Source organism: Brachyistius frenatus, unplaced genomic scaffold (genome assembly GCF_029030835.1).
Source record: "Brachyistius frenatus isolate BFR_SWC_R1_liver_20210118 unplaced genomic scaffold, ASM2903083v1 Contig_186, whole genome shotgun sequence".
NCBI lineage: Eukaryota > Metazoa > Chordata > Actinopteri > Embiotocidae > Brachyistius > Brachyistius frenatus.
Window position 1 is genome coordinate 321,144 of NW_027210785.1, and position 12,498 is coordinate 333,641.

General features: G+C 40.0%; 1 protein-coding gene across 1 annotated transcript; it reads left to right on the forward strand.

Annotated features, from left to right (window-relative positions):
- The first annotated feature begins 1,776 nt into the window (after nucleotides 1–1,776).
- acer1 (alkaline ceramidase 1) lies at nucleotides 1,777–5,841 on the forward strand. The gene is made up of 6 exons (XM_069718082.1): nucleotides 1,777–1,971; nucleotides 2,098–2,212; nucleotides 2,447–2,585; nucleotides 3,474–3,611; nucleotides 3,696–3,833; nucleotides 4,815–5,841. Exons 1-6 carry the CDS (start codon nucleotides 1,777–1,779, stop codon nucleotides 4,990–4,992), a joined length of 903 nt encoding a protein of 300 aa, XP_069574183.1. The 3' UTR covers nucleotides 4,993–5,841.
- Nucleotides 5,842–12,498: the final 6,657 nt, after the last annotated feature.

The following is a 12,498-nucleotide window of genomic DNA, read 5'->3' on the forward strand; positions in this document are numbered from 1 at the left end:
ATACTTCTACTTCCATCATTGCATTTGTAACACATAGCTTTAATATAAAACGCGCACGCACACATACACACACACACACACACACACACACACACACACACACACATACATACACACACACCACCTCCCCCATGCCTGCTCATCCTCTCCACATGCTTTTCATTTGAAATTCACTGACATGCAGATGGCCCGGTCGAGCCTCATTTGTAAGGAAGAACTGAGATTACACAGACAAGCACTGCAGCAACCTGTAATATCTGATGATGTCATCAGGGAGTGTCATATCTGTTTCATCTGTCGAGGGTGTTAGACAATAATTCGAATTTTAAGATTTTGGTTAATAATAAATCCACTCTAGTGGCGCAGATTATCGAGTTTACACCCCCCCCCCTCCCTTACAGAATTTAAAGTAGCTACTTTTTCACTCGTGTGGTGTTACATTATGATGTTTTCTGCAATATTTGTGTTTGTCAAACCAGTTTTTTTTTTGTTTTGTTTTGTTTTTTTACCCCTGGAGTCAAACAGGCCCGTAAACATTTCAATGAGACAGAAAAACAAACAAACAAACGAGTTCATTCCAGACATTTTCCCTCCGATGATATATTGGCTCAAAGATGTGAAACCATTGAACGTGCTCATTGGTGACAGCACGGTCTCACGCAACACGGGTGGAAGCGTTTCGATCCTCCGCCCCGTTAAATCCACCTGTTGTCACACCTGGAGCAGAGCAGCAGTGTCGGGCTGGAGGCTGGGACGACAGCAGCATGGGAGGTAGGAGCCAGGAACTTCTCACACTTTATAGCAAGTGCTTGAACCTTTTTAGTAGGTGTAACTCAGCTTTTCATGTCTCTTTTAGACGACAATAGACGAAGCTGTCACTCCTCTGACAATAAATCACTAGAATATTCCCATTGTTACTCCTGAAGTGACTCCGGTGATCAATAAGTGTCTCATTGGCTATCAATAGGCCTATAGGCCTACTGTATTCACAGTCTATTATCTACTGTCTACTGCCACAAGTTAACAAGTTAAACTAAACCCACTTTTATCAGTTGTAGCATTAACCAGCTGAAGTACACAGTAATACATCAACAATTATTGACTAGTTAAATTCTGTTTTATTATTAATATAGGCTGTATGAATATTCTGAAATGGGGTATTCTTCACTATCACCTTCTACAGCAGGACATTTACTTATAATGTATGTATAGTATCACTTTCATTAAGCAAAACAATTTGAGTACTTTCCTCCACGACTGGTAGCCACGTTATTAGGTACACCTATACAGTATATTGTAATTAAATACAGAAGCTCTGCATAAAGGTTATAATGTTTTTTTCTTGGCATTGTATTTTTAATCATACCTGTCTGTCTTTTTCTGTGTTACACATTGTGACTGTTGACTCCATGCAGCACAGGGCATTAAAAGGGCATTAAAGTATGATGATTTATTTGAAGGTTATTTGGACTCTATCCAGCTGCATTATGGGACTAAGAAATCTTTGTGTTTCTGCTCTGCTTTGTTTTTAACTATTACATTTGAGTGTGCCTCTAAACTGGATGAAAAAGTGAAACCAAAATGAAACGTGTTTATTTTATTAAGGTTCTTCTCAGAAGTGTAATGAACATGAGATTAAATTGAGTTGTGTCTTATTTCTCTCGGTCTCACAATACATTTAAACAGCCATTTTCAGATGGTAGTGAAAGGATGCGAATCCTCATTTGACTTTAAAAACAACTGTGGAAGAGTGGAAGATTTCCATAAACTCATGATATGGGAGAGAAACTGACACAAACACCTTCATTTGAATCTGTAAACGTGCAGGTGTGCCTCTCTTTATTGACTCACTGTGTCTCAGGTTTTTACTCCAGTGAGAAGGCAGGAGTTTTCTCTTACGAGAGTTCAGAGATCGACTGGTGCGAAGACAACTACAAACACTCTGATCATATCGTGGAGTACTTCAACACTGTAAGCTCTATACACGGAAACTTTTATATCAGAACACCTGCCACAGAACTGACAGTTATAGGCCTGTTTGATTGATTGATTGATTGATTGATTGATTGATTGATTGATTGATTGATTGATTGACAGATGAGCAGTTTTTTTTTCTTCATTATATCTCCCATCATGCTCTACCTTCTGCACCCGTACGCCAGAGAGAGGAACCTGGCGATCCACATAGTCTGGGTCATGATGATTTTTGTAGGTAAGTTGATCTTTGTTTGTTTGTTCATTCGCTAATTTGTTCCTTCCTTCCTTCCTTCCTTGTCATTCGCTTGAATTTTTTTTTTACAAAGTTTATTGTTCTGAAGTTATAAATTTAATAACATATACCAGATATAGGCACGAAAAAATAACGTACTTCTATTTGCTTGCTTACTTGCTTGCAAGCCAATTTAACAATTTCACATTTAAAAAATACTTATTCTCTCCTCTGCAGGGCTTTTCTCAGCGTACTTCCACATGACTCTTAGTTTTGTTGGTCAGATGTTGGATGAGCTGTCAATCTTGTGGGTTTTGGCAGTGGGATATGCAGTCTGGTTCCCTCGTAAATTCTTCCCCTCTTTTATAAAAGACAGGTAAGTCAACCTTGGAACAATTAACCCGGCAACAGATGACTGATTAATGTGTCCACAAGTCTTTTTTTAGTGCTGATTCATACCTCTGTGGGTTTCTAAGGACACACAGCTCAATAAACCTTTAATAAATCGTAAAACAATGAGCGTGTTTCTGAAGCACGCCACTATGAAACCTAACCTGTACTGGCTGAGGAGCCAGTCTGACAGCTGCAGCAGGACTCATTTCCCTAAAGGCACAATATGGTGCTGTGCTCTTCACCTGAATGTGACAGAAAGGGGCTGAAAAAATTGAACTCTACCCAACCTGTGTAAATATTTAACTGCAAGGTGGGAAACAGGAATTAAAATTTGATGAGCACCTGAAAAATAAGCCCTCAATAACCTCATAATAATTTCACAGTTTTTCAAGCTCAAGCTTGATCCTCCTGATGATGGGCAGATCACAGAACAGGCCCAGCAGGTCAGGTGGCCCCTGAGCCAGAGCCTCTGTTTGATATTAATTTTTCATGTTGGAAAGTCACAGAGCTGTGGCTATGGAGCCACAACCTTTCTGGAGCCAGCCACTAGTGGCCCTCAGTGGTATTGCAGTTTAAGGCACTTCTGCCCTGGCCTAACTTTTTTGGTCTGGAAGCGACGTCCACTTTTTTATTCAGTCTTCACAAATATGGACTGCAAATTGTCAACTGCACCTTGACTGGTCGGCAGAGGGATACAACCACGAGATGGTAATTCTAGTTTTGTCCTTTGGTCTGAGAGTTAAGACAGTAAGCTGTGGACAGGAGTGAGACAGCCTCTCTTCATTTCGGGTGCATTTCCATCTCTTATCAGTCGTGGTGTCTTGTGTTTGGGCTCCTAAACCTTTTCTTTTGTTACTCTATTCACCCACAGGTCCACATTTTCAAGGTTCGTCCTGTTGGTTACCGTTATCAGCTCAGTGTCATCGTTTGTCAAGCCTACAGCCAATGCCTACGTTTTAAACTGCTTCGGCGTCCATCTGCTTTACACTCTGATTGTCGAGATGAGATGGTGAGAAAAAGATTGTGTTTCTGGAAACTGTAGCTGAACACGGTTTTGATTCACTGTAATCACCAGTTTTCTCCTCCGTCTCAGCTGCACCGACCAGAAGGCCCTGCGTCTCGCCAAGCTGTCAGTGCTTCTATGGCTGCTCGCCATCTCCTGCTGGATTAGTGACCGGTTTGGCTGCAGTTTCTGGCAGCGGCTGAACTTCTGCTACCTGCACGGGATCTGGTAAATCCCAACTTGTTTGTGTCCTTTTCATTCCTTTTCTTTATTTTCTCTTGAACACTGTTTCCTAGAAATTACATGTATTTACTCATATGAAGATATTTAATGTCTATTATCAACTTGATGAGAAATGATTCTTAGTAAACAACATGTTTAGAAGTAATATATTTATCTTGCAACACAACTAGTAAACTAACTACTCACAGAAACTGACGCTTAATTAAACTATTTTAGGTTGTGGTTAGCATTTAGAGAAGGGTTTCGGTAAATACAGAAATTTTAGAGAAGAGACTTAAAACATTGGAAAAGATTCAATTAAATTCAATTTAGTTAATTTTGAGAGTCGTATCACCATGTAGCATGATCTCCATACACTTCACTAACAAAGAAACCACCCTAATAAAATGGAAATTAAAATATCACAGACAAATTGGAGAAGAAAAGTGTAAACAAACACAAGAAAGGCCAGAGACGAACAACTAAAGTGCTCCAATTCATTTATGCGATCAGGCATTTTACTAATCCAGTTATGAGTTTTAAAAGTGCAGTGAAAGACAATCATTATAAATACCGATACGAATTTGGTTAATAAAAGAATTAATAGAGTAACAGGTCACATTTGGAAATGCGTGAAGTACAAGAGAGAGCGTGAGTTGTGGCTGGTCAGTGGACATCTCAGCTTTCCTTTTATTGTAGGGTTTAGAAAAAGATGTGTTTACTGTAACATTTGACCAAGACCAGTCTTTGATTATCAGTAACCATTGTGCTTTTGTTGCCTAAACTCAACCACATGCAAACCCCAGTGTCTCCCGTGTCAACGTGCCTCAATCCTGACCACAACTGTTCCCTGAGAGCAAAGTCCATGAAACAAATCACATTCTGCTGTCACATGTCAAAGAAAATATATAGTAAACAAACAAACAAACAAAAAAAGAGCCTTGTTTATGTGTATTGATCTCTGTTTTCTATCTGTCGCTCCTTCAGGCACATCCTGATTGTGATAGCTGTAGCCTATGGCAGCACCCTGATAGCTTACCTGGACGCCAACTACGAGATACCGTACTCGCTGCCTGGACTGCAGTACTGGCCCTGTGACAAATGGGCGGTCGGATTACCTCACATTGTCCTCAAACGCACCATCAAGACGCAAAAACGGTGCTAACAATGCGACAGTTGAGTTTAACAATTCTGTTAGTTCACGGAGCTGCTGAAGTTTGTGAATGGCAACTCACCAAAGTGATGCAATATCATTGAGATACAGGGAAAATAACAGACTCTTTTAGCCTGGAAGGAGGCAATCATTTCTGTAAGACATTCGTACAATTTCACTTGGCTGTTCACATGAAAAGTGACAAAAATATTTGTGTCAGTGGTGAAAAAAGAAAGTTTAAGAGAGAACAATGGCTCCTTCTTCATCTCTACACCTGGCCGTGAATGTCAGATCGTCGATATCTGACAGTAACAGAAACTGCTGATTGAAACCCGTCTAACCCGGTTTCTGAAGCCACTCGTGCACTGTATGTTTTCTGATGATGAAATTGTTGTTTTCCTCAGAGCCAATACCTGCAGTTATTATTCTTCAGTGCTACAGAGAAATTGTATTAAAATGCCTCGATGTGCACTCTGTCCTCAGGGCCAGTATGAGCTGTGACCTGAATACCTGCAGTAACATTTTCAGTAACATATACAGCCGGTATTTCTCTGGTCTGTTTCTCTGGGAAAATAATGTGGTTTCATTGAGTACCTCTGAAATATGACTCTAGAGTGCATCTGTATGACTGACCATCTCTTTTGTCTGACTGACCCTGATTCACTAAAACGACCTGTTACAAGCCTTTTTGTTGAATTTGGTGATGTTTTGAGAATATTCAGGGACACTGCGCCTCCATTCACATGATCTTTCCTGAAGGACACAATAGATGCAACAAAAGATCCTCTTCACACAGAAACTGCACAGGTGTTCTCTGCACTTCAGTGTTCAACAGAGAACTCCTCTGGGTGATGGGATACGGACAGCACATTATTTATTACAAAACATCAGATTTTATGAATGGTCTGGCACGTTTTGACTCAACTGTAATTTGATCCTGGATGTTACATTAATTTTCTATGAATTTGAATAAAGCTTTAAGCTGTGTGTGTGTGTGTGTGTGTGTGTGTGTGTGTGTGTGTGTGTGTGTGTGTGTGTGTGTGTGTGTGTGTGTGTGTGTGTGTGTGTGTGTGTGTGTGTGTGTGTGTGTGTGTGACAGCTGTGTTTTTTTGGGGGTTTTTTTTGCCGTAGGTTCCCCCCTACATTTTGAAAAGGAAAATTGACAGGTTTATGTCTCACCACAACTCAACACCCTCTTGTCTGACAGCCAGATGGGAGTCCTTTTTCCTCAGACTTGACTGAGAGATAGACTTGGATAAGTTTGAGCGGCAGGAGACAGTGGGGAGGCGCTGAGCCAGTGAGAGAGCAGTGACCTTCTGTCTTAGAGTTGAGGCCCGATAATCTTACATCAAAGTCTGAGCGCTGCAGAGACTTTTCTGTCCTGGTGTTCTTCTGTGAGAAAGAGACGTCTTAAAGTAGAAAACTGATTTCTTTTCAGATGAAACAGTTGAAATGGACATGTAAGAAAGGGCTAAGAAAGATAAAAGCAGCAAAACAGATTAGTGAATCAGAACTTTGTTTTTTTTTCTTTACTCACAATAATCATCTGACACCCACTCAGATTTTTCTGCTGCCCCTGCTGTATAAAACTGGATATAAAGTAGCTCAAACTAGCTCCACCTGCAACAGCTACAACAGTAATGTACTGCTTGCAACACTGATCCTCCGCTAGTAATAATTTAATGATGTGATATATAATAATATATTACTCAGAGGGACCAAACCAGGACTTTAACTTTGACACTTTATTCATTTTGCTGCTAACCCTTCCACTTAAGGAGGATGGAGTATTTTTACATAGTTGTACTGATGCTTTTACTTGAATCTCAGTATTTATTCCAACACTGATTAGTTAAAAAAATAAATGATGCATAATATAATGCCCATTATTGTATAAATCAATTCAGCTTGGCTTCAGCTCCTCTATAAAATCATACCAAAAAGTGCCAAAATAAGTGCTTTTACTTTTGTTACTTTTGGGACATTTTCTTGCTAAAACTTCTTCAATGAAGAAATATTTTCAGATCCTTTAATAGAGTATTTATGGTACTTTGGTAAATGATCTGAACACAGCTTTGATGTTATTGTTTAAACTATACCTAAAGGAGGAAGAATATAGTGATTACGATTTTCTAAGTATTGACTGGAAGTTTGTTTTCAGATTTGGATCTTGGGAGACTTTATGATTTAATTCACCCCATTGTCTATTTGAAGCTCTGAGAGATACTTATAAGTCTCTCTATGATTATAGCTGTTTATGTTGTTTATATCTCGATTCATAAAGGTCTACCTAAACTGATCAATTCATTGGGCTTTCCTAGTTAAAATGAACCTCTACCATCTATTATATAATACTAATTCCAACGTAATAATAAAATAAAAAAAGTTAAAGCAAGATTTTCTTTGCTGTTTGGTTTGCTGGTTTTTTCATTCTGTCCACAAGGTGGCGACAAAAGGAACGTAATTTCTCCTCAGCCAGCAATGACACAACACTTTACAAACTGATGAGGGAAGCAATACTCTGCCTCAGTCATTTAGATAGACATGGATAGGTCAATTAATCTTTTTGTGTGGCTTGCCTTACAAACAATGGTCGTCTGGAAGATGTCTAGAAGGTGGAGCAGAATCTCTCTCTGAGCTGGACTGAGGATCAGAGGCTGAGGTGGACAAGATGCTCTGCAACAATCACCTAGTTCAGAAACATGGACAACCAGGTAACCTGAGAGGCTGCTGTATCTGGGCTTTTCATGGAGGGCTAACAATGAATAAACGTACAATATTTTACTCTCTTTCAGCTTTGAGTTCAGGTGAATCTGGAGATTGGCCACAGTGCTTAGAGAAGGGAGGCAGACACATCAGAAGACTTGATCTGTGACTGGATTGTTTTTGTCCAAGGACCACCAACTGTTGACATCCAGCTCCTGGTGGAGAAAGTTGTCTTCAACCTGCATGAGAGCTACCCCAAACCAAAGAGAGATATAAACACAACCACATATTTTGTATATACAGTATATATACACAAAATATTTATATATGTATATTTATTTATATATATATATATAAATATGTTGTGTGTATATATATATACAGATATATATATACATATATATATATTCATATATACAAAATATTTATATATATATATATCTATCAGGCAAAATTATAGTGCTAATTTCAAACACAAAGCCAATACAAAGAGCTTCATGTGCTTCATAAAAAGCATCAGGAGGGGCACCATAACAACTTGAAAACATATATAGAGTGTACAGGAACCTCCGCGGCAAATAGCTCAGCAGCTCCATTCCCTTCTACAAGACTGACTTAATTCTCCTGCACACAAACCCAGTCTTCTGTCAGCAAGAATAATCAGTTTAATGTCACTGTAACGTCTGTCTTCAGTCTGCCAGAAGCCTCCATACTAAGTGGTGGAGTCGGGCTCTGTCGGCTTCCTCGTGTGTATCGAGGTTTACTTCAAGAACAAGGTGAAAAACACGGACAAAGCTGTCAACGAGGTAAAGAAACAAGACATATTCCTCATGTCTTTTCCTCAGTTTATTATTTTTCATCCAGGAGCAGCCAAAAAAAGGTGAGCTTTAAATACGACCTGCTGCTACATCCAGAGGTGGACCCCTCTGTTGAACATGTGCGCGGGAAGACCATCATCTTCATCAACCCCACCACAGAACCAAATGTGAGGCAAAGAGTACGCTTGTTTGGGACAATGATGGACACCAATGCTGACAGGTAGTCTAAAATGTTGATGCCTATCTAATTTAGAACTTAAAAACACACAACAGACTATGCAGGTTTGAAGGTTAGACCTTTAACATGTGCAGGACAGAACAGATTTATTTTTATTAAAAAGACAGCTGAAGTTTCACAATAAATGGTCTTATGTGGTGCTGGCATACTATCACAGTCTGCTGTCCTGTATGATTTTGAGCGTTGAACCATTTCCTGAACTGTCTGGTAATCATCTTTGGGTTTCAGTGGGAATGTCTTTGTTGTAGCTGCATGGCCAGATTTGAGAAAACTGTCTGTCCTGCAGTGTTGACTTTTGAAAAGTAGAGCCATTCAAAATGTGGGACATCGTCTTAATATCTGAGACACGGGATAAAGTTGCATGTGTGCTGCCACATAAAGTGGAACACCTGGTCACCCTATTGATTACACTGATAGCTGAGTGACTGACTGTAGCTAAAAGTACCAGTAATCATGTGATGTACTGTACTAAACACTCTCAAACGTGTGGTTCTGCCTTCTGACGAGGTAAATAAAGTGTAAGAGTGCAGGATGTATATATTTGCATATAATCATTGAGAAATATTGTGGTTTGGCCTGCATGTGTACTTTAGATAAAAACAAACTCTTGCTGCTTCCATCTCCGTCATTCTCCTCTTTCCAGGTTCCTCTTTCCAAACACTATCATCCCCATACGAGATCCATAATTTGGCCTCTCCAGTCAAATGTGTGCTACATTGTTCACTGCTACTGTCGTGGAGAATTTCAGTCAAAATAACAAATAAAAGACTAATTTCTCAATGAGAAACTACAAGTAATTTATCTACAAAAAATAAAGAAAAATTCTCAATGTGACAAAAAAGGGACAAAAATACACACAAGGAAAAAAGGCAATTCTAACTGGTGTATTAATAAACATGACCAATCATACAATATGTATGACATTTCAGTCTGACCCACTAAGGTAATATAAAAATAAAGAGGGAGCTAAAGCCGGTGGCTGACTACATGCTGGAATTAAGATAGATTAAGAGACTGATTAAATGATTTTGACAAAACACATGACCAAATACACATTATAAAAAAAAAAAAAGTGACTCAAAACATCAATGAACTTGTGTCAGTGTTTCAGGTTAACTAATCAATCAGGCTGAAACTCCCTCTGAGATGACTCAGGATTAGTACAGCATATTTTGTGCATGTGAAAGTTTGTGTTGGTTTCTGTCACATAACAGGTTCTGATCTTCTTCACTGGTCTGAACTGAACCTTGACGCAGCCTCATCCTCATCTGCAACCACCATGACCTGAATTGGAAAGACAGTAGTGGTATTTCTGCATGGATCTTTACACTGTATGTTCCTCCATTCATATGATTTGACCTTAAAGCTGGTGTATGTAGCTTCCTGGAAAAAAAAAAAAAAATATATATATATATATATATATATATATATATATATATATATATATTTTTCATTTTTTTTTTTTTTTAAATACAGTCCTCCTTCTAAAACAGGGGTGGGAAAACTTTTTGGCTCAGGGGCCACGTTGACTTTTAAAATTTGACAGACGGGCCGGGCCAGCACCAGATGCATACATATCAAACATAAACATAAAAAAAAGGCATTACAGTGTTAATACTTACATTCACTTTTAGTGGGAACAGTGTTGTTGATCACCCTTCTTTGCCAGTGCATCGAAGTCTGGTGTTCGTTTTGTTGTGGCAATTCTCAGAACAGATCTGAGGTGTTCATCACTCAACTGGGATCTGTGAGGTGCTTTGTTGGTGTTCATCACACTAAAAGTCTGTTCACACACGTACGTAGAGCCAAACAACACCAGCATCTTCTGTGCCATCTTCTGGATGTTTGGAAATTTGGCTGCGCTTAATGAAGCATAAAACTCATCCAGTTTAAGAGAGTTGAACTTCTCCTTGAAGACGGTGTCACATTGGAGATCAATCAGTTCCAACTGCAGCTCCTGTGGCGTCGTTTCAGGGTCTCGTGTGAAGGGACAGGACACCAGCTGAAGTGACTTGTCAATTTTTCCAAAATCAGAGAACCGATGGCAGAATTCTCCATGCAGGTCGTCCAGTGATTTCCTGTATTTTTTTCCACATGTCCAGGGGCCTCTTTCAGCGTAGCCAGCGTGGGGAAATGAGCAAATGACTTGTTTGACATTTGCTTTGAGAATAAAGCAAGCTTGGTTTTTGAAGGCTCTGACGTTTGTGTACATTTCATGCACAAACTGGTCTTTCCCTTGTATGTCAGTATGTCCACAGCCAAAAGATAAATCACAAAGACAATCTGTGTCACTCAGCTCAGGAAAATCGTCAGCTTTCTCAAGTAGCTCCAAAATTGAGATAATCTCCTGTTTGAGCTCCCAACATTCGTTGACATACTTTCCCCAAACTTAAATATATATATATATATATGTCTGTGGTAACGTTGGCGAGCGGACTCCAAGGTAGCTGGAGCCTCTCGATGACCCCCGACACACCGTCATACGAGTCCTCTCCCCGCGTTTTCCCCTTCAGGGATTCCACGGACAAAAACTCCTCCGTTATCTCAAAATTGTCATTAATCCCTCTGATAAAAATTAAAAGCTGATTGATTACTTTCGTCCAGTGCCAAGAAATATAACAAATTTGTTCTTGCTCTCAGGACACAAGATACCTGCTGTCTCTACCATGCAAAATTAAGTCAATGTACCACTGCGCCTAGTGCGCCACCTGGTGGACCGCCAGGTATTACAGGACAAGGTCAAATGAATGCAGCCATAATTATGATATGATTTGATTTGGGCAATTCTGTACCAATCTTCGGCGGGCCGGATTAAAAAGACCAACGGGCCGGATGTGGCCCGCGGGCCGTGGTTTGCCCACCCCTGAGTCTAAAGCCCACCCCTGAGTTTGAAACCTCTCCCACCAGACGATCATGGGCATATGCACTCCCTTGATACATTAACACAACCCAGTGGTTGTCTGCCTGCCTGCCAGCTGTACTCTCCTTTGTCCCCACATAACCCAGGGTCTCAGGCCCGGTTTGCTTTTGGTGATGTGCGGTGGAGGTGTCAGTTGGTCTCCCCGTGTGCAACTTCTGAACCTCTTTTCACCCCTAAGGTCAGGAACTGTCGATTGCCTTTGGGAGAGAGGCGTCGCAGTCAAAAACACTCCCTTATTCTGGTCTTTGCTTCAAATTGGACGACTTTGTCCACCATCAGGGTGTGCACGGGGTCCCGTGAAGGGTCCCTGTCTGGTGACACCCGACCCTTGTCCGCCACTTGGAACTTCGCAATCTGCACCTCGGAGGAAGGAGAAGTTGAGGGTTCTGCTTTTTAGTTGTTGCCAGTGCTGTTAAAGAAACCAGGATTTTCCACCATTGAATCAGGTTTGATATCTGAAGGAAAGTTCACACGCATATACATTTGCAGATGTGGCACCATTCATATTCATGTTTGAATGTTTTCTTAAGGTCCTTCAAATGAATACACAATCACTGTATAGGTTTGGTTATCACATTGAACATATATGATTATTATGCACAATAATATATATTTTTTTTATTTATAATTTCCCCTTGTTGGTAAGTTTTAAAACCTTTTTTTTTTTTTTTTTTAACATAATAAAGCACTGGTATGTGTGAAATCTGTTGGATTTTGATCAGGATTGAACCGGAGGATTTAAAGGTTGATGTCTCAATAGAAGTCAGACTCCCTCGTGTCTGACAGCCAGGTGGGACTCCTTGTCCTCAGAGTTGACTGAGAGGCAGGCTGGATCT

What these genes read in the sequence shown, in the direction of transcription:
- acer1 (XM_069718082.1), top strand. Translation starts at nt 1,777, where the DNA reads ATGGGAGAGAAACTGACACAAACACCTTCATTTGAATCTGTAAACGTG. An exon ending in GGTCATGATGATTTTTGTAG is followed by an intron (nt 2,213 to 2,446) that starts GTAAGTTGATCT and finishes TCTCCTCTGCAG; the next exon opens with GGCTTTTCTCAGCGTACTTC. An exon ending in CTGATTGTCGAGATGAGATG is followed by an intron (nt 3,612 to 3,695) that starts GTGAGAAAAAGA and finishes CCTCCGTCTCAG; the next exon opens with CTGCACCGACCAGAAGGCCC.